Source organism: Sceloporus undulatus, chromosome 5 (assembly GCF_019175285.1).
Source record: "Sceloporus undulatus isolate JIND9_A2432 ecotype Alabama chromosome 5, SceUnd_v1.1, whole genome shotgun sequence".
NCBI lineage: Eukaryota > Metazoa > Chordata > Lepidosauria > Squamata > Phrynosomatidae > Sceloporus > Sceloporus undulatus.
The window spans coordinates 87,606,715-87,630,520 of NC_056526.1; the positions used below are offsets into that span (position 1 = coordinate 87,606,715).

The 23,806-nt window shown below is 38.9% G+C and overlaps 1 protein-coding gene across 1 annotated transcript in view; it reads right to left on the reverse strand.

Annotated features, from left to right (window-relative positions):
• The window catches only part of CACNA2D1 (calcium voltage-gated channel auxiliary subunit alpha2delta 1), a 577,268-nt gene that overhangs the window by 134,260 nt on the left and 419,202 nt on the right, over nucleotides 1-23,806 (reverse strand). Inside the window, 2 exon segments of the mRNA XM_042466637.1 lie at nucleotides 15,366-15,476; nucleotides 21,511-21,669. Of these exon segments, the coding sequence (XP_042322571.1) occupies nucleotides 15,366-15,476; nucleotides 21,511-21,669 (270 nt within the window).

The following is a 23,806-nucleotide window of genomic DNA, read 5'->3' on the forward strand; positions in this document are numbered from 1 at the left end:
TGGCTCCTCTGGATAGTACTGAAATGATTAAACTCAATTTGTTGACCCTGTCTGCTGAAATATCTCTCTATTTGGATAGGTGGGCACCACTTAAATTGAATATTCTGGGTAAATGTAATATATGCATGCTGACTCTTTTACCATTGTTCTGTGTGGTATCTTATTCCATATTCTCCAGGTTTACTTTCAGAAACCCAAATGTTTATTTATATGGGTTATGGAAATTTACATTTACATAACCCCATTTTTCACCCAAAAGGATGCAACTGTCATTTCCAAAGGGTCCCTTTAATTTTCCCAGATTTAATTTACCCCACATTTGAGGCTGTCAAATCTCCTAATGAAGATAAATAACTGGAAAACAGAGCCCAGTTCAGATATTCTCCCTTAGAATCAGCTTACTTGGAATCTCTTTTTGGATGGGCTGCCTTAGGTTTTGTTCATTTAAGGACAGTGCCCCCTGTGACCTCTGTTGCCAGGGTGGATTGATGTACAATCTCTCATCGATCACAATGTGATCTATATACTCATGCTAAACTAACCTAATGTGAAGATTTTTAATGGAAATAATGGACTGATTGTGGAATTTATACTCCTTCCTTCCTTCTTTCTTGTCCACTCTTTCCTTTCTTCCTGTTTCTTTACTCTTCAATCCTTCTTTTAAAAATACAGTAAGAATGTTAAAAGCATTCAGGTTGTCTTACTGACTCTCCTTAAATCAATGCCTCTTCCTCTCATTGTTTTTGAAAGTCAAAAGATGTTGCAATAATGAGGAAGAAGATAACATAGGAACGTCTAGTTTACCAGCGCATCCCAATGATCAGTTGTCTTCACCTGAGCACTGATCAACCAAGATCCTTTTGACCAGCATAATCTGCCAGTGTAGTTGGCAGTGTATTGGTATAGGTATTACGATGGGTGTCTCCGGGAGGATGAGGAAAGGCAGAAACATAAGAGAAAAAGCTCTCTGTACAGAGAGAAAGGTGGCATGCCAGCTCCCCAGCTGCAAAAGTGTTGGAGAGGGAAGGACCGCCAGATCAGCATCACTAAATTAATATATAATTAATATATATAATTTAGAAAATAGCTTCCTGTCTGGAGAATGCCCTTCCTATGTACCTTTCTTGGCTGCACTTATGTTGCTGCTGAATAGATGGAATTGATCTATCATGTTCCCAAGATGTTCCAATTAATGGCACTCTTCTCCAGCTCCTTCAAATAGGATATGGCATGACAAATTGAAAATTCACCAGAAAATCCAGTTGATATGCAAAACGTACACTAAAAGCTCAGACAGTTCAATTTCATAGTCTGAACAAGGAGTACATTGCTTTTCTATAAAAAAGGCAGTTCATCAGGAAATGCTGGAACCTGCATTTTATGGCTCAGCACTGTCAGCTTTCAAAATTAATTTCTCCTCTGTAGTGGTTTACCTGTAGTGAGTGCTGACAGCCAATGTCAATAGCATGTAATATGCCTAATATGGATACAGCCGAGAAGCAAATCCTGAATATAAACACGACGCATGTATTTCTTTCCCACATTATACTTTTATGGGTGTTTACTTATCCCTTCCGGGAGAGAAACTGTCAGCTACCCAGTTTAGAATTGAAGGGAAGGATCCAGATGTGCAAATCAAGGGCGGGACACATGGTGAAAGTCTGACAGATTTATCTATTTAAAGTATTTATTTAACATATTTCTGTATCACCTCCCAGCCCTCAAGGGCTATTGAGGCAAGGAACAAACGAAAAACAATTAGGATTTCTCTTCTCAATCACTGTATCCTCCCATTCTCCAAGCTTTCAGTATATATCTAGGGAGAAGGGGAGGCAAGAGAGAGAAAGTCACTGCCACTGACAGAAAGTGCTAGACACCTTAAAACATATTTTGCCTTTCTTTAACAAAACCTATTCACTTTCCACCTGCTCATCCTTATGGATTTTCTTTTCACTTGGCATTTTTTACCTTTTGCAGAAAGCCGAAGTACCACAAATTTCTAATGCTATTTCTTTCTTTGACAAAACAAATGCAAAATCTTACATAGTCGCCAACATCTGCTTTGCCAGTTTCTGAAGAACTCAAAGAAGTGATGACCATCAAAGCTAGTGCAGAACCATCACTAATAGCTCATCTTTGCAGAGCCTTATCTATAATGGGAGGAGCATACTCAAACTAACTGAACCACCCTAAGGTGCACCTGCACATAGAAATAATGCAGTTTGACACCACTTTAAGTGCTGTAACCCCATCTCATTGAATCCAGAGATTTGTAGTTTTACAAGATCTTTAGCTTTCTCTGCCAAAGAGTGCTGGTGCTTCATAAACCTAAAAACCCTGGGATTCCGTAGGATGGAGCCATGACAATTAAAGTGGTGTCAAACTGCATTATTATGACTGGCAGCAGCAGTATTGTAAGGGACGCAAAATGGTGGCCAGTCTGTTGCCAATAGTGTTGCCAATGTTGTCCTTTTGCAGTGGCAGAATACGTACAACAACCTTAACTTCTTTGTCCACAAATAGGACCAAGGTTTTTGAGAGGCCATTAGTAAGTTGTACTTTTATTCAAACTACAAATTTCACACGTAGTTACTTGCCTGAATAAGAGCTGAACAACATAACAAAATCACATTTCAGCTGAGAAATATAACACATCTTTCAGCTTGATTTGATGCAGAATAGCTGAGGTAGGTTTTTTTTCAAACAAACGTCTAGCCTACTTGGTCTATAAATGTGTTTTCCTAATTAATAGCTTCTCATTTAAGCCCGGCTCTTAAAGGTTAAGGGAGGAATTTTCTTTGAAATGTTCTGGAAGAAAAATTAATGGTAACATATATTATAGTATGAGCTATGGTATTAAATGCAACAGTAATGAGTAGCCTCCACAATCTATTAATAAAACCCACTGCTTTTTCTTCCATTTTGTATATTCATAATATAGATGCAGTAAAAAGCTGGATTTAATACTCAAGGAACAAACATCTATTAACTGACAAGTATAACAAGCAAGCAGAAGCTGCTTAAAAGTCCACCAGTTAAGAATCCTTGACCAGGGATGAGTTAAGCAATAAAAACAACACCCCTACTTATTTTCTGTTTCTCAAATAAACTGTACTATCAAAGGCTGTTTATAATTGAGCTGGGTATCAGTTGGAGAACATGTAACCAACTTAGGGGCATGTTAATGAAAATCCAAACACATGCTAGTCTTCTACTAAGTGTTTCAAATATAAATTCTATTTTAATACAAAGCCATTGCATGCAAAAAAAAAAAAAAAAAAAAAAGCTTAATGCTGCTTGCCAGAATGAAAAATGGAGAGAGCTCAGTTTCGATGAATGATTCTCCAATAAAAGGAATTTCAACAAGTGTTTCTTGTTACCTACATGCATGGCCAAGTGACCCATGCTGAAATTCCTTCTTCTACACAATTATTACAGGTACAGGAGCACTTTCTGTTTTTCACTCTGGTAACCTTATGCTCCATCAAGGTACATTCAACATCTTATAAATTGAACTGAACTGGATTTACTACTGAATAGAGCTAATGTGGCAAACAATGTTTTGAGTGTTGGACTATGACTCTGGAGAGCAGGGTTCGATTCCCAGCTTGGCCATGAAAACCAATGGGTGACCTTGGCTATGTTGCATGCTCTCAACCTCAGGGGAAGGCAAGGGCAAAACTTCAAAGAAATCTTGCCAAAAAAACCACCTCATGATAGCTTTAGAGTCACCATAAATCAGAAATTACTTGAAGAAACATGCATAGAACTGTACTGCTAATTATGCTCCTTCAGATGAGCCACCATGCTTTCCCAAAATTGGAGGAAAGGGATGTTAAAGCAATACCAAACTACATTGGCCTGTTACAGACTGTCAAAATAAAGCTGCTTTGGGTCTCTTTGGAGGTATGCTGTTTAAATGATGCATGCACCCTAAGAATCCGGAAGCTGCACCAAAGCTGTACTCCAGTGCTTAGGAATGGAGTGTGGCTTTGGCGCGACCTCCGGACTTTTAGGACCCATGCATCATTTAAATAGCATACCTCCAAAGAGACCCAAAGCAACTTTATTTTGGCAGTCTGTAACAGGCCATTATTTCTGCAGTACAGATAAGACCTAGAATGGAGACGGGGGGTAGAGCCAGTGCAGATGGTCCAAGTCTCTTGTCCACAGACTTGGACTATGTGGTGCATAATTTTTGAAAGTGTGGACTGAAACAACTATTGTTTCAAAGCAAAATAAATATACTTTCCATATGTAAACTCATAACTGCATTTCAGCCAGTTCTTCTGACTGAGAAAAAACATTAGCTTACTTTCCAGCACCGACTTAATATACTGTTTAAATTGGAGTTTTCTTTCAGCTTCTTTCATTAATCCACTTGAACCAGCTGCAGCCTCAACCTGCAATACCCTTTAAATCAATCACTGTTAATAATGCATCCAGCAATATTTATGAGCCAAAATAAAAGTCTCAATTGCACCTATCAGTGTCAAATGAAAAAGCACCGAAAGACAGTCCATAGAACAAATATGACAGGTAAAATTACTTTTCAGCCAAAGTATATCCAAATTTTTATTAGTTGTCTTCCCCTTCTAATTATATCTGGCATATCAACTAATAATGCACTTGAACCTCCCCCCCCCCCATGTTTAGCTATGTGTAGGAAGGTGAATTTTAGAAAATAATGCCTGGAGAAGAAATTCATAAACCTTATTTCCAGGGTGGGCAAGTGCACCAGGTCTAGAGTCCAGTTTGATGTCCTGATGCCAACAAGGAGGGGTAGAGGGACAGATGGTCAACTTTGAAAAGCAGCCAAGAATACCTTTTGGTACTCAAAAATGGCATCTTTTTATGTAAAATGGTACAGAGAGGCCTTGCAATCTATTTGAAAGGTAAACTGTTGTACCTGAAGGCAAAATCTTTGGGTACTAGATAATGAGGACAAAACACAGGGCTAGCTTTGACATTAGGCAGAGTGAGGTGACCCTGTAGCAGCTATTTCCTATGTGCTATTAGATGTTCTCTGCTGTTAGAGGGCCAAGCTGTGTATGCCTCATGAAAAGGTAAATGTTTCCCCTTTGAGGTGACTGTCTAATTCTGTCCGGTTGTAGGGGGTGGTGCATAAGAACCCCACAAAATAATATTCAGGGATGAAAGTATAAACTGTAACAATGAGGCACAATAACCCACCGTGTCCAACAAGTCATTTGTTATTTTGTACCATTTACAACATATAGTGTCATGTACAGCTTATGGTGACCCTGAAGCAAACCTATCACAAGCAAACCTACCACAGGGTTTTCTTGGCAAGATTTGTTCAGATGGGGGTTTGCTTTTGCCTTCCTCTGAGACTGAAAATGTGACTTTTGCAAGGCCATGTTGGCTCTTTTCTGTACTGTCAGATTAGCAGAAATGAAAACTAAACTCTTTGGCCCACCAGAGATGCCAACATACAGCACTATTGGAGGTAAACACTTTCAGAAGTAGCTTACTGTAGCAGAGTAATGGATGCACCAGTTCAGTTTAAGTATTGGCAAAGCACTGACCACACTTGAATAAACTCATAGACACTTGTTGATATCTTCCAAGTCCTTGGAGGTTCTTTAGCATTGAGTTCCAATATATAAAAAATATTTACCAACTCTCCTCCCGACTCTCATCGACATATACTGTCTGTATTACTTCATCAACTATCCCACTCCAACCCACAAATATCATCTCACAGATGCTTAACTCTCAGTGCACTTATATGCAGAGTTGGCTAAGAGTCATCACCTGGTGCTGTAGTAAGTTTTTGCATCATGCCAAATGCTCTGGTTCAGCAATTCCTGCCACTCAAAATATTTTATCATAGTTAAAAGTAACATTGTTTCAATAGGTCACCCAATGTTTCCATGGTAAGTGAGTATTCAAACCTTGGTCTGCCAGAGTCTTACTCCAACCGCTATACCACCCTGGCTCTTGATAGGCTATTATACTTTAATAACAAAATGAGGGGGGGGAAGTTGAAATGATGCAGCAAAAGTCCTTAATGACAGGTATGCAAAATAAAGTCTTGGACAGAACCAATGGTAGTTGGTGGTTCCAATGTCACTGGGACAAACATGAACTATTTTCAGGGCATTTTACACTAACATACAGAACAGATTCACTGTCCCACTGAAACCAGTCACTGACATCAATTTTATCTACTGGATAAAAGCCTCTCAAAAGGCCAGTCACTGGGAACTAAGTCAACTGCAAAACTTAGTAAAAGTTCCAGAGCATCAAAAAGTGCACCACTGCACCTGTTTGTGTTTTGACCTTTTATTTCATCGTTGTTGGGTGTCTTCAAGTCATTTCTGACTTATGGTGACCATATCATGAGGTTTTCTTGGCAAAATTTGTTCTAAGGGGGCTCCCCAACCAATTAAAGAAAGGCAGATTCTCACAATAAATTTGGAACTTAAATGGTAAACATGTGTGTATCCCAGCTCCCTTCAAAATCAAAGCCATTATTTATGTAGACAAAGTCTGTGTCTTCTTCTGTGAAAAAGCACTGCACTCAATGTCATCACACAATCAGTCACAGGTGACTTCTTTGGTGACAACCATCTTAGGCTTCCCTTGTGGTCAAAGAATCCAAGCTAAGCCACTGAGACTTGCAAATTTGGCTCAGCACATTTTAAATGTTTGTAAAAAAAAATGGTTATATCTGTTAGATTCAACCCTCTTGCAGACTGCCAAGTATTCCCCATCCATTCTAGCAGGCCAATTTCAGCTAATGGGGTTCTATAAAGAGGAAAGCTTAATCAATCTGTGTCATTCACCAGATGCTATGACATTACACGCACAACAAGCCATTAATTAAATAAATGTATGCATGAGAAGCAGACAGGCTAGGCAATTATTCTTACAAGTAAATGTGTTTCTCCAAAGTGATGGACAAATTATGTGAATTTTAAATTCAATTACAATGAACAGGTTTTCAGTGGCTTGCCTGACATTCCTCAAGCCAGTTGGCCTTCTTAATAACCTGTGATTTCATTATGATTGCTATCTGTGACCAGTAAACTTTTGACAGTCGTACCACCATTTTACACTCCATTCCAAGTGGAAGGAAAACTTCAACTGTTTTAACAAATCAACATCTAGAAGAGGGGCCCAGGAGACCTTGGAGGGCTGCACACACATAAACCCAGTGCACACAGAACCAATAAAATAACATAAAATAAATTATGCTCTCCATGCTCCTGTTTTTGCTATGTTTTGGGCCAAATGGAGTCTTCTTTAAATAATAGAAAGTAAATTCCAGTAACTTCCTGTTTTAGAAAGAAAAGGTTCTTTTGAGCCTAAAATGGCCCATCAGAACTGAAAACATGGTGCAAATGTCCCTTGGGGCATCTGGGGGCAAAAAAGTGACCCAGGATGGTTTTGGGGGGATGACAAAAACAGTTCTGGAGCTGTACTTTGCCCAACCCTGGGCTACATGGATGGGGAAGGCTCATCTTTCATGTTGGTTTCCCCAACTTCCTTTTCCTTGGGCAGTCAATATACCCTCAAATTTAACTTTGGGTAAATCCTTGAAAATCATGTTTCCTAATGGGTCTGAACAAGGATTAAGTGTTGCAGCATCCACAACAGGGAAATAGCATGATGTGTGCAATTCCTGCTGAGCAGAAGGCACCTGCTGCCACATGTACTCAGAGCCATGTACAATTCACATTATATGCCTGTCTGGAATGCTTAGAATCATAGAATCATAGAGTTGGAAGAGACCACAAGGGCTGTCCAGTCCAACACTCTGCCATGCAGGAAATCTCAATCAAAGCATCCCTGACAGATAGCCATCCACCCTCTGCTTAAACACCTCCAAGGAAGGAGATTCCACTACACTCCAACGGAGTGTGTTCCACTGTCGAACAGCCCTTACTGTCAGGTCTGGACATTCCTCCAAATGTTGAGGTGGAATCTCTTTTCCTGTAGCTTGCATCAATTGTTCCGGGTACTAGTCTCTGGAGCAGCAGAAAACAAGCTTGCTCCCTCCTCAATATGACATCTCTTCATATATTTAAACAGGGCTATCATATCTTAATCTCCTCTTCTCCAGGCTAAACATCCCCAGCTCCCTAAGTTGTTCCTCATAGGGCATGGTTTCCAGACCTTCACCATTTTTGTCGCCCTCCTTTGGACATGCTCCAGTTTCTCAACATCCTTTTTGAATAATGCTTAAATAAGTCCAAAAGCAGTGGCTGGAGAGATGGACAAGGACTGGGGTTCAAAGTTCCCATTGTGCCATGAAGCTCCCTGGATGACTCTGGATCAGTTACATTCCATTCTATCTTAATTCACATGGTTATTTTAAGGATAAAAATAAGGAGGAAGAATATATACACACTGTCACGGCTTCTTTGGAGCAAAGATGAGATATATGTTTTTAAAAATAAATAACTCCCAATCCAGTCTCAGTGGGAGTATAGGGAAGGGGAGATTCCCTTGGATTTGAGTGGATGGAAAGTTTGCTTTGATGCTTTTGCCTTTTCCAAATTAAATAAAGTTTAATTGGGATCTTGGGGAAAAAGAAGGACGAGAGTGCTCAACACATGCGTGCTTAGAATGTGTGTAAGGCTTTCAGGTACTCAAACTACCCTTTCCAAACTAATCTGCTCTGTGCTGGTGAAGAGGTTAGGAGGGGGAATTGTCATGTTTTAGTCCAGAAAGTATTATTTAACAGGCTCTGGACTAAGCAAATCATATATGCCAAGCCTGCATGGGATCATAATGGGAAATTCAGGAAACTGTAATCGGCAAAAAGTATTTTTTTAAAAAAAACTTCTGCCTATACCCATTGTAGGTGCAAGACCACTAGATCCACATCTGGATGAGGATGCAGACAGGGTGTTCAAAAACCTTGCACTAGCCTTCATTTATTAGAGTCTACTCATGCCCAGGGATGGTAAACCTTGATTTTCCAAATCCTGAAATAAGTCAAGCAAAAGTAAACAACTTTTCATCCTGTAGCTTTGAGAAATTTTGAAATCCGCCCCCCCCCCCCAATGGTGGGAAACTGAGCAGCTTTTCCATGAAGCTTTGTGGCTTCTCCAAACACTGTGGCATTTTCCATATGGAAAGGACTATTTTCAGGCAATCATGTATGTGTTTTATGCAAGACTGCCATTTTTACATAGTAAAATACCAAAACTGCAAAACCAAAACATTGCACAACAAAACCACATGATGTTCCAGTTTCAGTCAGCCATGTTTCTTTTCCTATCGCTTCTCGGCCTTTTGGCTAAGATCAAGTGTAGTGAGCGGAGTTTCTTTTCCTACTGTATAATGTAGGGGTTGCATAACTTTCAAAGCAGCTAAGGCTGCAGCCATGATGTTGAACATTTCACTGCATTGTTTGTACAGGGGTATAGTGTGCAATTTAATTGTGCATTTTCTGTATTCTTCCAAAGTATATAGTGGGAAAGAACGTAAGGGGATAAGAGATTCCCCCCTCCACAGGAAACTGCAGTTTTCTGTGCATAGTAACAAAGGATTTTGAGTATACGTTGTTATTATTGTTGTTATTATTATTAAGCTTTATGTATACAGCACTGTAAATTTACACAGAGCAGTATATGTAATCAATTAAAATAGTTGTATTTTTGTGAAGCTTCATGGTTTCTCAAACTTCTCATGTAAGTATTTTGAGGGGTCGGGAATGCAAAATTTGCCCCCAGTTGTGAAACTGACAAATGTCCATTCCGTCGCCACTCATCATGTCTAACAAACACAAGTGCACGGTTAACCCGGCAATTATATAATGAGGCAAATTTAGAATAATAAACCATTTAAACACATCTATAATGCTGGTTTGCTTACGAAAATTATTACTGTGTTCTGTGGACTACTCATAATGAATCTGGTTCCATAAAAATCAAAGAATTTACAGTGCAAGTTATCTAGAGAGACAGAAAACTATGTTAAAGATAATCATATGTGTGCTCGAAAGCATGAAAACCAATAATTTTATGGGACACTTTTCAGAGCCTAGATGTTCAGAGGAAACAAAACATGTTTATTATTTGCTTTAACTTGTCAACTTGGAGGTTACAGAGAACTCAGTTTGAACAAACAATATAAACCAAAGTGAGCAGAGAACATCATGCGATGGGCAAACATTGCTGAAAGATGTAATTTTATCAGTTTTCAACACCAAGAGGAGGGCATAACATATCCTGATACTGACACATGGGATCCAAAGTGTTCACAGAAAACACCATTGCTGTTTTAAAGTAACAAAAGCATTTAATAATAATTGTAACTCTACAATTCCCTCTAAGGGAATTATAAATTAGGTTAATCTCATGATGCGTAAAGGGTATGCACACACAACCTTCAGTGTACCACATGGTTTAAACATTCAGAAGTGGAAACCCAGAGAGGGTCTGGCTTTTATCCCAATTATTTTTAAAATGCATATGCTAAATTTTATGTATCTGTGACACTCACATGTGACTGTATGAAATGATCCTAACTGGGTACAAAAGGTAGTTTAAAACTCTGCTCTGGGCTTCGGTGTGGTAACATTAAAGTTCATTTACATGCCATGCGATGAAACACATTGACATTAAATTATTACAAATGTTTTATTTTATATAGCTCAAATGACTGGTTGACAAGACATTTAGATTTGTTGGTTTGACTGAAAGTTTAGGCACCACTAGACTAATGAAATAATGCACAAAAATTATTGCAGACTCCATATAGTTTCCATTTGACTAACAGTTCATTAATATAATTTGTTCAAACAAGGTGTCCCATGATACTGGGTTTAAATTGATCCTATTTAAAGCTCATATAAGGAGAAACAATGAATTAGACAAATTGGACCCAAGACAGTCACATCTTTAAAGGCCAAAATAAGCATCTTAGATCAGGTCCAGAAATGAAGGTAAATCCAATGAGTTTTGTATGAGACATATGTACAGCAGTCGTGGCCTCATTCTTCAAGGGCTGTCTTATAGGATCCTATTTATATTTACAAATAAGAAGCTAGTCTGTGGGGCCTTCAACCAGTTGACAGTGAAGCATTTCAGAGGGAGCTTTACATTAAATGAACAGCGCAGGGCTGGATACAGACATAGCAGTGGCATCCCTGCAGTTGGTATCACTCGGTTTGTGGTGGGAGAACTACACTCCCAGACTGCAGCAGAGGCCTTTAGAGTCTGGCATGGCTACACATGTGTCTGAACTCTGAAGGTACAGGATCCTCCCCCAGCAGAGCTGCTGCTAAGGGATTTGATGCCTCAGAAGGGCCCGTTTGGGGTCTGCTATGGCAGTTGTGCAATACAACAATCCTGTGTTGTTCATTTTATTTAAAGCTTCCCCTGAAATGCTTCAGTATCAACTGGTTCAAGGCCCCACTGACTTACTTGTCCAGTAGACATGCATAGTCCTTCTGGAGGTATCACCTCACTGGGTATACACCCCCCCTGGGGTGTCATCCGGTGTGACTCGCACCTCCCAGCACCACTAGTGATGCCTCTGAGATATAGGCAATGACACCAAGCACACATAAATGCTCTCACATGGAAGTCCAAAAAGTGCAAACCACAAGGAACCATTTATTGGAAGTATAGAGGTGAAGTATAGAGGTGGACCTGACAGAGGGTAACTATCTGGGAGGGCATTTACCATTTTGTTTGTATCTACTGTGAACTTTTTATTTATGTTAGTTGTTTTTCAAATGAAATCTTTCTTTAATGATGGTTAGAATGAGCTCCCTTCTGCATCCCTTGGCCAAACAGTGGTTGTTTGCCAGGAGGGTGGGGATGGACAGACACTGGACTCAGCAGCCATCCATCTGCCATTGCAAAGACTCCATAAAAATGTTGTGTACAGGGGTTCTCTTTGGGTAATGTCTAAAAAAGTATTCATGCTTAGTCTTACTTAAAGTAAAAATATTAAGATCAATGATCTGGATCCAAAAATAACCATAACCATACCAAGTGATGATTCACTGGAATCAAAAGCAACTCAGTTATAACTGGGTCATAATTACAAATGATCTGTTCCAAGTACGACTGCCTGGATCCAAGTCTGTGATAGCCATGGCTAACATGTTCATCTGTTTCAATTGGTCTACTCAATACATGGTTAAATGTGGAGCCAACCCACAGTCTAATCTAGAGGTGATGTAAGATGAAGGATGGCTATTGAGTCCTCCTCTCCTTTAAGACTGCCACTGAAGAATCAGCTAGAGTTAATAGTACATATTGCTTCCCAGTCAGAGAGACTAGCAGTGTCAGAAATGCTAACTTGTTCCATCCTCTGAACATGGCTTTGCATAGAGTGAATCAAAAGTGTTTAGCACATTTTGTCTGTTTTTAATCTGTACTCATTCATCTGTTTAAATAAAATAAATCAGGTAAGTTTAATCTTCACCTTGCTGAAGTTGTATTCTATAATTTAGACCTCAATGATCTTGCTTTGAATCCCTCTGCATTCAATGTCATTTACGGTTCTGATTAAAAAAAAAACTTGTTTCCCTTCTCTGGTAGGCTCCTTATCTTTAATAGTTACAGAAGCCAGATAAAACAGAGCCTTCCCCATGCTGGAAATAGTTGTAGTAACCACTGAATTTGGCCAGTGCTGATGACTGAGAAATTCAGTTCATAATTTATATAAACCTGGCAAAATGTACAAATGTCTTCAAAAACAGGATAGGAAGAACTGGAGACATTTACATTTTAATTGTGTAAGAAAGCAAAAAGACCTAGATACCCAAAAGGCACCCAATCCTGCCTGATCTTGGAAGCTAAGCATGGACAGTTCTGCTTAGAACTTGTATGGGAGACCGTCAATGAATCCCAGGTGCTATATTACAGAAGAAGGAGCTGAAAAAAACCCACCTTTGAATATTTCTTGCCTAAGAAATCCTTGCGAAATTCATAGGGCCGCCAAAAGACAACAGGCAACATAAGGCACATGCACACGCTCACACAGACACACAAATAAAACTGACAAATTCAGTGTGCAACAATGTCACAATTCAGGGTAAACTTCCCCAAATTGGTGTCCTCCACATGCGTTGGACTACAATCCATCCTTGCAATCCAATATACCAGGTTGGAGCTGACTGACTGAGATCATTTCACAGTGAATCTGAGTTGGCTTTGACTCATACAGTAATTATTTCACCCATCAGGATACATCTAGATCTGATCTTTCATTATAGCTATGGCAAAATTGCTGCTCCTCCAGTGCTTACCCACACAATGTTAGTATAGTAAGAGTCTTGCTTATCTGATTACTTTGCTCAGCAACATCATCCAGACCATAGGACAAGCAATATGGCAAATGATCATGGGAAGTTGCCAATCCTGCTGCTCCTGCAACATAAGGACCAGACTACATTTGCTGGCATAGTGGTCCAGAGAACAGGTTGCTGCTGTCTTTCCTAGTTCTAACTTTTATTAGTGGAAAATGAGAGCAAATCTGCAAAATGCCAGAAACATTCTGCCATCATTTCTCATACATGGCTTGGCAAAACGAATGGATAACAAATGCTACCTTGTAGAAACATGAGACTTAATTAAACACTTCTCCAGCTACAAATAATTATAAAGTACAGGTCCCTGATCAGATTAACTTTTGTCAGGCAGTTGATTCTGTGTGAAAACCTTCATGTCTAGAAATGCACATGGCATGAAGATGACAAATTGGAAGCCCACCTGTTTAAAGTTTAATGTCAGAATTCAATAAATATAAATAAAAGCCAGTATATCTGAAATGAACAAGCAAGTTATTTTACTTTTCTACACTACATTTAAACTTGTGCCCATCAGTTTCAAATTTTATGTACATGTTTGTATGTGTATATTTCTGTAACATTCTGAATTAAGTTTTACTGCATTTGCAAACTGTGCTGGGAAGTTTCCTTAAGCTCACTTTGGAAAGCTGCTCCTCAAACAGATGAACACTGTTTGTTTTCCCCAATTCTAATTCCAAATCTGTATTTTGTACACAGATGAAGATTTTCTTCTTCAATTTTTTTTCTTTTGATGAGAATTGTGGGTGTCTTCATAAACAGGGTCGAAAAAACATGAGGGGGGAAACAGTTCAAATGTTATTGAAAGCAAAATTGACAGATTGGTCCATCCATTGGTCCAAGATGATGTACTTGTTATCCAAGATTGATAATTAGTTTTAAGGGAGGAGGAAACAAACATAGTGAGAAACAATGTATGGAAAAAGAGTACATAGTCAGGACCAGTTCAGAAACAACTGCAGGCATAAGCAAGAGTATTTATATGCTATCCACGCAGCTCAGGTATCATGCAGGGTTATAACAATATTTGAAAATTTTCTCTTCCTTGATCATAAAGAGTATCTTGCTGTGTTGAGATACCACATCGACAAAACTGTCAATATGGCAAGATTTTTCACCCTTGTATGAGAGTGAATAGACCACTGTTTGAGGCTGTTTTTTGTGCACACACACACATATATTCCACACAGATGGAAAAACAATAGAAAAATGCACAACTCCCCCCCCCATAAGCTCACAAACTCAAGAGCACTTTCAGGTTTATACATTCTCATGAATGAGAATCATATAATTCTGCCCTACCTATGATAACTTGGTGCATGAATGAACAGGCAAAGCTTCATTACACCTAGCATGAACCCATTTACTGTTTACTGTGATTGGAACAGAAAGTTCTCCCAGATCCCATGCATGTAGAGGTCTCTCTTATTTCTAATTCTTGAGATCCTCTAACTGGAAGCAGAATATAATTGTTTGTCTCAACTTCAGTAGACCCACTGAATCAATGGAGTCTACCAAAATGTTAACTTGCTGTTCAGCAATTGATTCAATAAGTCTACATTTTGAACTAAGAATAGCATTTAGGTATCGAATTCTAATTTGGGATCTTGTGCATATAAGGCATATGTCTTATTAATGAATTCTTATTCCCTCATTTCAATACTGATATGGTTTCCACTCAATGAAAAGGCATGCAGGCTCCCTCAGGAGCAGTGTGCATCCATGATTGCTACTGAATTATTAACAAAGTTGTGTACTTACTTATGAGTCATTCAGGATGTTACATGAGTCAATGTACTTAGCTACTTAGTTACAATATCTAAGTAAAACAAACTTATGTTGAAGAATCTTTGAGAGGTCTATAAGAGAGCAATTCCTGATTTGACTAAGACTTGAGTTATTTGTATGCTTTTTGAAACTGACATGTTGGACTTCTTCATAAAACATGTATTCTCTTTATCCTGTATGCATTTACACACATATATTACACACACATAATTCTAATTGTGCCTATAAAAAGGAAGAAACCAAGCAGTAAAATACTTATATAAATTAACCTTACTTTTTTTTCCAAGTTATATTTATCGAAGATCTCCTGTGCTTTTTCTTCACCACCATCAGTAAATAACATTATAATCTTGTTGCAGTTGGCTCTGAAGACACTGTGATTGTGCTGGAAAAAAATACAGATGGGCAAAAATACAGATAGTTAGGGTTCAAAGTATATTCATATGCAACAGGGTGATAGTTTTCAAACCCCTTTTTCTTTTCTTCTGAAGGGGTCTTTCCATACAATGTGACAGTGGATGTTGCCCATGTAAAAAGAATTAGTGTGGTGTCTGCTATCACCATGTTAAAGTTAAAAGTTTAAAATGTTAATACTAAACTTACTAAACTCTTGATTAATACCCAGTTAATCAATTCATTCTTCACTAATTTAAGAGTTCCATGTAAGTATTACTTTATCAAATAAAGGAAAATAAAGAAACGTTGAACTATTATATTAACAATGCCAGTACTATAATTTTAATTTAGAAATAAAACATTCATGCAGGTTTTTTAAAACAATTCTACAGCCTTTAATGCACTGCTTTGGAGGTTTAACGAAATGAAAGTAAGAAAATGCTTAATAAATAATGTAAAACTATGCTAACTTTGCTTTGATGCAAATTCTACAGAAATATTATACAAGATTCATAAGTATATAAACAGAACAAACACTCAGCTTTTAAAAATAATAACTTGTGTGAATTCCAATTTCGGTTGTATTTCATATAAGAAAGGGCTGACCATAGCAGAACAGTTATGTCTAGTTTTGTCTTGAAAGAGCATATTGGTCATGTGATACCGAACTCAAAGGCTGCTGGCGCTTTGCAAAAGTAATGCAGACTGGCACCACTGTAACTCTCATGACTCCATCCTATGGAATCCTGGGATTTGTAATTTGTTGTGGCATACAACAAACTCTCTGACAAAGAAGGCTAAATATCTCACAAAACTACAGTCCCAGATTTCCATAGCATTGAGGTATTGCAATTAAAGCAGTGTCAAAGAGCATTCAGTAGTGTTAACTAACTGGCATTAAAACAACTCATTTGGGATGTGGTGGTGCACTTGTATTTGTGCTTGAGCAGAATGCTCAGGATACTGTGGACAGCCAAAAGACAAACAAATGGGTCCTTGAACAGATCAAGCTTGAACTCTCCCTGGAAGCTAACTCAGGCTGTTGTACTTTGGGCACATCATGAGAAGGCACAATTTATTAGAAAAGACAATAATGCTAGAAAAGGTAGAGAATAGGAGAAAGAATGAAGACCACATGGCAGATGGCTAGACTCAATGAGGGAAGTCACTAGCCTGAATCGACAAGACCTAAGCAGGGCAGTGGAGGACAGGGAGGCTTGGAGATGCCTCATACACAGAGTTGCCACAAGTCAAAATCAACTAGAGGGTAGCTAACAAAAACAACAAACTAACTGGGTGCTAGTGTGGTTTTATTGTTGGATCTATTGCACAACTTGCCCCTGATGGCTCATACTTTATGCTTGTTTAGCAGCAGTTCAGTACTAGATTAATGTCTCAGTTCATACTGTAACAGAAATATTTCAAAAAGGAATTTCCACCACAATACAACAAACTATAGCAGTGGTGGTGAACCTTTTTCTTGCAGCATGTGTGTTGGTTCCTCCTCTTCCCCCACCATCCCTGAAGCCAGTTAAAGGCAGAGGTGGGTGGGTGGAAGAAGAAGCAGGTACACAACTGTCCCCCTTGCGACATTAAGTGGCTTCCAGAGCTAGCTAAAGACACGGGAGGTTGGGGGAAAGAGTGGAGGGGGATTACCCTTGCTATCCCTTCAGGCTGAGAGAGCGTGACTTATGTGTGGTGCCTTCAAGTTATTTCAGATCTATGGCAACCCTAAGGTAAAACTATCATGGAGTTTTCTTGCCACGTTTCATCAGAGAAGGCTGAGAGAGTGTGCCTTGGGTTTTTCCACCTGAAGTCCCACCCCTTGGAAGTCCCGTCCCTATAAGATGGAAGTCCTGTCCCCACACACACACACACACACACATACACCAGATGACATCCAGTGCAGGAACGCCACTGAGTTTGGAATTTGGAGTCTACCACTTGGTCTCTAAAAGGTTTGTATCACTGAACTATAGTTTAACTTAATTTTTATCTAAGTTTTTAACAGCCATGAGGAGGAGGTTGGAAGGTTTTCCTTCCATTTTAGGTTGCCTACACTTCAGCGTGTTGCCTGAATTCTAAACAATGGTTACTCTTAATCATGGTTAGTAAATTTAACAGATTATGTTTTATACTTTGCTTGTTTCCTCAAACCACATTTAACATCAGTGAAAGCTTGTTTGGATTCAGAAGGCACAGAAGCAAAATGGTATGAAAAACATTCAAGTTTCTCCTTGTTGGCAGGATAGGAGAGGGTGAAAGCAAACAAGCTCAAGGGTAGAGGCTAGTTTCATAGTTATAATACTAATTTGTATTTCTTTTAGAATAGTTTCTGGTTGTAAAGAGAATTCAGAATACTCTTTTGTTTCCATTGGAATTTTCTCCTATGTTTCTAAAGTATCCCAGGAAGTTTCTAAAGAACCCAGTTTTTATATTCTTGGTCATTCGAACAGCTTCTGTACTGGATATCAATGGCTGCCAGGAAATGTATCCCTCAAGGTAGCTTCCCACATGGATGAAGGAAAAGTGGTTGTATGGAGTCACATGTAGAATGGAAATGTTGTCATGTGAGAGCTCTGCCACTTATCTGACTTCCTGAGGTGCTGAATGTGAGACGTAAAGGTGGTACATTGGAGATTAGGGAATAGAGAACCTAGCATGTGGCCAATAATGCAGACAGAAACCTGAACCTGATTTCACTCAATTGCTTAGATACATCTGATGAAGATGGAGCAAACAGTGAAAGCTCTAAAGCCAAGAAGAAAACAGCCTTTCATCTAAAATGCTGGTGTTTCCATACCTAGTCTGAGCAAGAAGCTCATATGTTGAAACTTCAGGTTAAATTGTAACACATGGGAACCACAGTCCAGAATAGCTATTAAATGGATGGTGTAAACTTTGCCATCTACCAGAAAAATCTAAACTTTATCAAAGAACCTTAAGAAACAGAACGTAAGTAAATTCATAGCAAGGCAATTTGAAATTGATTTCAAATCACAGTAGGCCTAAAGGTGACTTGGAAGCAACTTCCTCCTCCAGCGATCACTGCTAAAATTAAATTGAGCTGCCACAGAAAAAGGTTATTATTCCAAATGAGGCTTTTATCAACACATGGGGGGAACAATAGGCAGCAAAATGACTCACAAACAACTTTATCCCCTTTAAACTTACCGTTCTTTTTAAATGACTTATTACAAATACTTATTTATACTGCATGGTATATTTAGAAAACAATTTTCTCCTAGATGTGAAGAAAATAACTGTCCTTTCATGTATAAAGATGACTAAAAATAAATAGCAACTATATACTTTACATTTATGTTTATTACAAGACTTATCGGATAGTTTAAAACCATTTGGTACCAAAGGGAATTCACAGGTCGATATTGCATTGCTTCAGAACAAAGGTACATGCGGAAACATAATTCTTCTTTACCTTGTTAACCTTTCTAAGCCACCATTGAGTTGCTCATTGAAATGAGTTGTCTTTTCCACTGTAGCAAATAATATTCTCCAGTGGGGAGCCTTTGCTGCCCTTGCTCATTGAAATGAAGTGATATCCAGGCAGAGCTTGGAAAAGCTACTTTTTGGGGACTTGAATTCACAGAATTGCCCCATGATACTGGCCATGCTGGCTGGGTGAGTTGTAGTATAAAAAAGGTAACTTTTTTGAAGCTCTATTATCTATCTATTGGAATGGAAAGTAGCAAATCCTTATAATCATGTACCCACTCAGTAATTCCATTTACACTTACCTAATACCCTGAAGGCACTAGATCCCATCTTCTCCTGGAAGATAATCAGGGTTGGGTCTCATAAGATTTGGACAGGAGACTGCCAAGAAATATCAGGTGTTGTAGGCTATATTTCAGAGGAAGGAGCTGGCAAAATCACCTCTGAGTATTCCTAACTAAACCCTACGAAATTCATGGGGATGTCATATATCGACAGGAATGCACACACACAACAGAGTAAGCTCCACTGAAATTATGAGTAAACATACCAGAATATCACCCTCAATAATATTTAATTTCATTTTATACCCCTGACTAAATAGTAAAATGTTGTTGTTGTTGTTGTTGTGATTATAGCAACCAGTGTGAAAGAGGGCTGTGTGAAAATGTGGTTGAATTACCTTTGTCAGATCTATTTCTGTCAATTGATATCAAATGAAACAAAAGCCTACACACGGGACAATGTATCTAAGAAAGAGTCTATGTAAAGAAGCAAAGATCATGATCTAGTAAGTGGACTCCTACAATAGTTACGTCTGCTCTTCAGGTGTACAGGTACATCTCATGGCAAACATCAGTACTGTGAAAAAAACTGTGTCCATATTAGGGACAGAAATATTTTTTGTCTCTATTCATTTATTAGCTGAAAGGGAGTGTCTCGACACTCTGGAAACTTAGGAAGAACAACACAGTGGCAAGAATTTTGTGTTTTCACACAATATTCACACATCCAAAAGTATTTCAGGAAATTATTCTGTGAAGATACTCCTGGACTCTGTACAAATATGTTTCTGTGTAAAAAAAATACTGTCTCTAGTTAAGATTTTTTTTCCTGCCCCAAACCAACAAGCCTGCTCTCTCTCTCTCTCTCTCTCTCTCTCTCACACACACACACACCCATGGTTATTCGCCCCACAAACCCTGCAATTTTCATGCAAAGACCTATGTGTATCTTTGTGCAAAATGATTTTTCAAAATACTTAGAGGTGTGCCAATGCCAGAGGAAGGATGCACAAAATATTCATTTTCTCTACAGCAGGGAAGAACTGCAGTAATTATTCATCCTTGCTTACAAGGATGAAATAGTGAAGTATTTACCTCCCTAGACTCTGCACCTATCAGAAAGTTGTGGTCTGATTGAGAGTCACAGCACTTGTAGGATTATGCCACATACTTAAGCCATATTAAGACTTCAAGATGTTTCTATCATTCACAATGTATATGTGCTTCAGGAAAAAAAATACAGAGTTATAGAGAAGGAGACCATGGATGACATGTGAAAGGTGGTAAATGTGGGTTATGAATGCAGGAGACCCATGTTTAAGTCCCTGCTTAGTCATGAAAGTCACCAGTTGGCATCTGGCCCACCATTTTCTCAAATATTCATGTTTTGAGAAATAAACAAATGCATGCTCAGAGAAAGAGAAGCATAGATTTGATTGGAGCTCTGCAGGGTATCAGGAACAAAGCTGTTTGCCACTCCTCCATGGCAATTTTTTTTTTGTGGTGATTTCCCAGCTTTTGGACATTTTTTCACATTATATTAAGTTGAATAGCTTAGCTTCTGAGAGCTTGAAGGTAAACTGCTATGATATCTTTGGTCCCATCCTTCTGTTTTTGTCACTGCACACCATTAAAATGAAGCCATTGAATTTTTGTCTTACATTGAATTTGGCCATTAAGCTGAAAGGAATTCCCCCTTCAGAAGTGCAACTGGAGGAAATGCAACACACAGGTGCATGTTTTGTGGATCGAAGGTCCTGCACCATATTTAAAACTCAAACTGTGCTCTGTGCTTTCTAGCAGCAAATGTGACATATTTTGTGATTGTTGTAGGCTAAATGATGCTTTTCATTCAAACTTGGAAGCGACTTCTGGCCACGTATTGTTTTGAAAATAAAAATCTCTCCATGGTTCCTTGGGCTGGAGAGGGGAACTTGGATGAATCCCTCCCACTTCCTAAAAGCACTAGGGAGCATTCTGAGGAGGAAAACCCAAATCATTTTTAAAAGTGGAATAGGACTGTAAGGTATAGTGAAGGGCCTCTGACCTTGGGTTGTTGCCAACAGCAATCTAAAGGATAAAACTCCAAACCAGTCCAACATGATAGCAAAAGCATTTTCCTTAACTAAGCTAGACATTGTTTTAACAACTACTGGAATTTAAATATCACTAGGTAAATGGGCTCTTGTTTAGTAATAGCAATGTGTTTGCTCTTCAGAAAGATTAGCTCACTATAGAACTGCAAGGAGATCTTCTCAGATGGTTTGGCTTACTAACACTTACATTTAGCAGCTGTTCAAAGGCATAACTGAAGCCTTTTTTGTAATCAGTGATTCCTTTTGCCTGGATTTTATAAACAGCTTCTTTCAACTTCTTCTTGTTCCGCACATTCGCTTGTACAAGATGGTTGAAACAACTGACATTCTGGGCATTTTCATTAAACTGCAGAAGAAAAATAGAGAGAAAAGGGCCACTCAGTAAAATATATTAAGAGGCACACGGTAGAGCTACAACTTCCCGGATATATTCAGATTGTGAAAGAAGAAAAAAATTCATAAATTGGATCATAAACTAAGTGACCACTGAACATTAGCTGGATCCAATGATCTAAGTTCATGCGAGAGGATCGTATTAAACCAATAGGACTCAGATTTTTTTTCTTTGAAGACCTGGCCAAACATTTTAAACATTTTAAACTATGCTACATTTTAAACTATACCTGAAATGTTAGAACAACCATTTCCAATGCTATTTGGGTTACAATGGAGGTGGGGGTAGAAACTAGCTGCCCCATTCTTTGGGTCAGCCATGAAGATTTTGCAGAACACTAAATTAACCATTGTGATACTCCACTTATTACCCACTTCTGTGCTGTGTTACAATTAAATGCAAGTATCACTCAGTGGTATGGATTGAGTTGATTGACATTCCTGAAGAACACGACAAAACAAGCCTTGTTTGCTAATAGATAAATCAATGAAGTTATCTTCATCCCCAGTGGATATGTTATGTTGTGGATATATCCAAGGTTCTGGAGGTCAGAGAATGACTGACAACTGAGACTGTATGGTGGAAACATAATTCAGGGTTATATTTAATTAATTTGAGCTTCAACAAACCAATGTAAACTAAGTGAAATACTTCCAAGTATGAAGGTCTTTGCCCTGGCTCCCAAACTGTCCACCTTTCTTCAGATAGTAATAATAATGCCACAACTATAATAATTCACCACCTAAGTCAAACTGACAATGAGGCATCTGTCACAGCTATCTCAGGCTGTGCCTGAATTCTGCTTTGTTTTGTTCAGAAATCAAGCGTATCATCTTACAAACAGCAATTTTACCTGTACAATATTAATTTTGTGATAATTCCATTTTCAACATTGTTACTTTAGAAAAATGATGTACCAACAGGTAATGTCATTAATATTTTTTATTCCTAAACATTTATGAAAATGTTCCCTTTGGGATGGATATCAAATGCTATCACTCTGGCCATATCTGTATTTTAAATGCATTTAAAAGAAATAAAAATAACACACAACTAATGGGCTACTGTCTAAATGACAATGATGTAGACTTGAGTCAATTGACTCAGACTCATGTTGGACTCAAGTTACTTCAGTCACTTGACTTGGTAAAAATGACACACTGACTCGGCTAGACTTGAGACTTCCATATTTGTTAGTGACCAACTTGCTGGTACCAGTCACTGAGCAGCAAGTAAGATCTGCCCTCAGTTCATGGACACATTTCTCAGAAGGGAACAACAAATATGTTAGGAAATAGGTTTAAAGTAGAAGGATCCTTCTGATGCTTTTGAAAAGTTTTAGAAGGATCCTCTGATGTGCAGTGGGCACAGGCTGCTGAGCATACTTCAAGCCCCACCTCAAGCCCATTGCTTAATATGTTTCCTTGAATAAACATGCCCAACCTCCATTTTTTCTGTTATAAGTTGGCCCCCAGACTTCAGACTCAACTTGAGACTTGACTTGTATGTATGTACATCACATAGGCGCGGTACAGAGAGCCAAAAAGAGGCGCCGAGGAGGCACCTCTCCTTGCTCCGCAGCAGTGCCATAGCAACCAAATTGTGCGGTGCTGCTGCACAGCAAGGAAGGAGCGTGCATAAGTGGCTCCTTTTTTGCAGCGCACTTGCACCACACCAAAGCGCCAGTGGGATGACATGCCAGCAGCGCAGTGCTGTTTAGACACTGCGCTGCTGGCACGTCATCACTGTGCGCACCATGTGGATGGTGTTGCGCAGCTGCGGCACATTATGACATGCTAGGGTTTCAGGGCGTATGCACGCCCCGCCCCCAAGCAACTCTAGCATGTCATGGGCATGCCGCAAAGGGCCCATCTGTACCGGGCCATACATACATAGAATCACAGAATCATGGAGTTGGAAGAGACCACAAGGGCCATCTTGCAAAGACTTGAGACTCAACTTGAGAAATGGACTAAAAGAGTTGAATACATCACTGCTAAATAATACAGAACAAGTAATGCTATCAAGTTACAAGTCTCTTCAAGCATATTGTGCAAGTAGGTGAGAGAGGGTGCAACCTGTGGCCAGA